General features: G+C 41.4%; 1 protein-coding gene across 1 annotated transcript in view; it reads right to left on the minus strand.

Moving 5' to 3' along the window:
- Positions 1-1,536, minus strand: part of LOC107083999 (protein SET) — a 3,582-nt gene extending 2,046 nt beyond the window's left edge. The window contains exons 1-2 of the mRNA XM_015373625.1: positions 1,271-1,536; positions 269-326 (exon numbers count right to left, since the gene is read on the minus strand). Of these exons, the coding sequence (XP_015229111.1) occupies positions 269-326; positions 1,271-1,343 (131 nt within the window). The 5' untranslated portion in view covers positions 1,344-1,536. The remainder of the gene's footprint in view (positions 1-268; positions 327-1,270) is intronic.
- Between the last annotated feature and the right edge of the window lie 1,133 nt (positions 1,537-2,669).

The following is a 2,669-nucleotide window of genomic DNA, read 5'->3' on the forward strand; positions in this document are numbered from 1 at the left end:
TATTTTTTTTTTATTTTAGCCATGTCCTATAACTATGTTCTAAATGTGCAAGTAAACTATGCCATTAAAACTATTCAGATATTTAGTCTAAAGTTAATTTAAAAGAAAAAACCAACTACACATGTTGAATTAAACCAAACATCCACGTTTAAGTTATAGAGAAAAGGCATAGAAAAAGCCTTGATATCAATTGTAATAGACCATTAAAAATGTATATAGCATTAATTATTAAATCTTGCTTTAAACAAAATCAGCAATTTCTTCTTACCTGTCAATTTCATTTTGAACTTCATCGATGTGTTCAATAGCTTCCTGCTGCTCTTTCTCTGTGGGTGAAAAAAAAAATCTTATTTAATAAAGATATAAAATACATTTATTTTATACGAACCTCCATCTTCAAACATGACTCAACTACATCACGTTTTTTAAATAAATAAACTCCAGTCTATTTTTACTGTTAAACCATGATCAGTGGAGGAATGATGAATCCATGTAATATAACATTAATGTTCTGTATTGGTGGCGGGGCTCTGACAGAGAGTAAAGTAAAGAAAGCGGCCAATGGCTGCAGCGCTCTCCCTTCAGGCTCTCGCAGTTTCCTGCCGGCTGCTGCCTACAGGGCCGCGTGGTTTAAATGTGGGACAGCAGACTGCTCACACAGCCGCGGTAACAGCAGCGAGCTAGGATGTATGCCAGGTTACACACCTCCTCACAACCGCTATTATCACGACGGAGCGCTGCTCCCATAAAGCAGAGGCTAAGCTCTCAACCACAGACCGAGAGGTGATTTAAATGCGTTAACAAAACAACGTCTGCTAGCTCTAGACAAGACTACAACAACAACACGAGCGGGCTAGATGCTAATGCCCGAATGAAACGCTCACATATTCTATACACTATACCCCACAACATTAAGGTGAACACATTTTCAAACGGTTATGCACTTATAAAGGGGTATAATTAAGACTAAACATCGATTGTTTAAAATGGAGCACTCATTATCCATCAACTTAACTCCCATTTACCCCGGCTAACATGGCCTCTCGGCATCAAACAACGGAGCAGCGGCGGCATGCTAAAACACGTTAGCCCTTGAAAATACGCAGCCGCTCTTACTACGAGCAGTAAATGCACCCCGGCGGCGTAAAGCAGTAACAGTGGGTCGTTTTGTCCAAATGCAGACTAAACAGGAAGCATTTTAAGCACAATAAAACATTATTAGAGAAGAAAGTGAAAATGGCGGTGAACAGGAGGCCGCCATTCCCCTTACCGGAGGTCTCGTCCGCTCCGTCATGGTTCGAGTTCAGCTCCTTTTTACTCACTTTCGCCGCCGAGGCAGACATTTTTCTCTTCTTTTCGCTCGACGAGATTAACCGACAGACGTCTGAGGGGGAAAAAGGGATGGTGAATCTGAATCTCCTTGAACAGGAGAGCGTTAATTCGCTGTAAAGTTCAGCGTGGAGAAGCCAACAACGTGCTGCTGCCTTCCACACAATGTAGCTGCCGAAGAAGAGCGAGGAAGTCACAGGCAGCCTTTCATTACGAACGCGCCGCGCCGACTGGAGCGGAGGTTCAGCTCCGCCTCTCAAAGTAGGTCTCCCTACTCCGCTTCAATTTGCTCATTTACTCCCATCTCCATTCTTAAAATAACACATACGATCACCAGCACCTCAAATTATTACTTTTAATAACTAATTTAAGATGAATAATTCAACATTTTTTAAAATTACATTTTCCAAGGCCGGGCCAAATCTTCTGTTGGGCCGACTCGCACTTGCGCACTTATAAAATAAGCTGAATCTTTGTAGAAATGGGGGGGCTTGTTCATGGTGGCCAGCGCTAATTAGCACCAACAGAAAAATGGCGTTTAATTAGGACATTTTCTCTGTATGTTCCGCCCAGTTAGACTTTTTACTTTGTCAGAACATGCTTAAAATAAGACCGCTTCTTATGAAAGCCTAACGGAAAAGCAGATATCAAGGGAAACACTCCATATTTCTCCCTTTTCAAAGCCTAATTGCAAAGTGAAAATCCTGACAACATTGTTCAGTTTTAGTTCGCCTTTTTGTTTATTTAATTTACTATTAATTAGTTACAGTGATCTCCAAAAATACATACATGAAATTGTTCTCCATCCATCCCTCCAATTTAATTCAATTCAGTTTATTTATATAGCGCCAACTCACAACACGTCATCTCAAGGCACTTTACAGTTCACCAGATCGTACAGTCAAATTGATTCAAAGTTTTCTATCTAAGGAAGCTCTAGGCAATCCCTCACACTAAGCATGCTTGTAGCGACAGTGGAGAGGAAAAACTCCCCTTTAACAGGAAGAAACCTCCAGCAGAACCAGGCTCAGTGTGAGCGGCAATCTGCTGGCTGACTGGGGTTCAAGGTGACAGAAGCAGAGATACAAACAGCAACTTTAAAAGGCGGACCCATGCAGGAAACTCACAGCCAGGGAGACGAGCTCCGAGACAGCTCCCATGTCAGAAGATGAAGAGAGCACATCCAGCCAGTCACAGTCAGAAAAACAGGACTACACTGGAAAAACAGGCCGATCTCAAACATCTGTAACATCTCCATACATCCACATTGGTTTTTAATAAATTGGAATATTATTGAAACATTATTTCATTTCAGTAACTTTATCTCTTTGTCCAGTGAA

Source organism: Cyprinodon variegatus, unplaced genomic scaffold (genome assembly GCF_000732505.1).
Source record: "Cyprinodon variegatus isolate N-32 unplaced genomic scaffold, C_variegatus-1.0 Scaffold89, whole genome shotgun sequence".
NCBI classification, from domain to species: domain Eukaryota; kingdom Metazoa; phylum Chordata; class Actinopteri; order Cyprinodontiformes; family Cyprinodontidae; genus Cyprinodon; species Cyprinodon variegatus.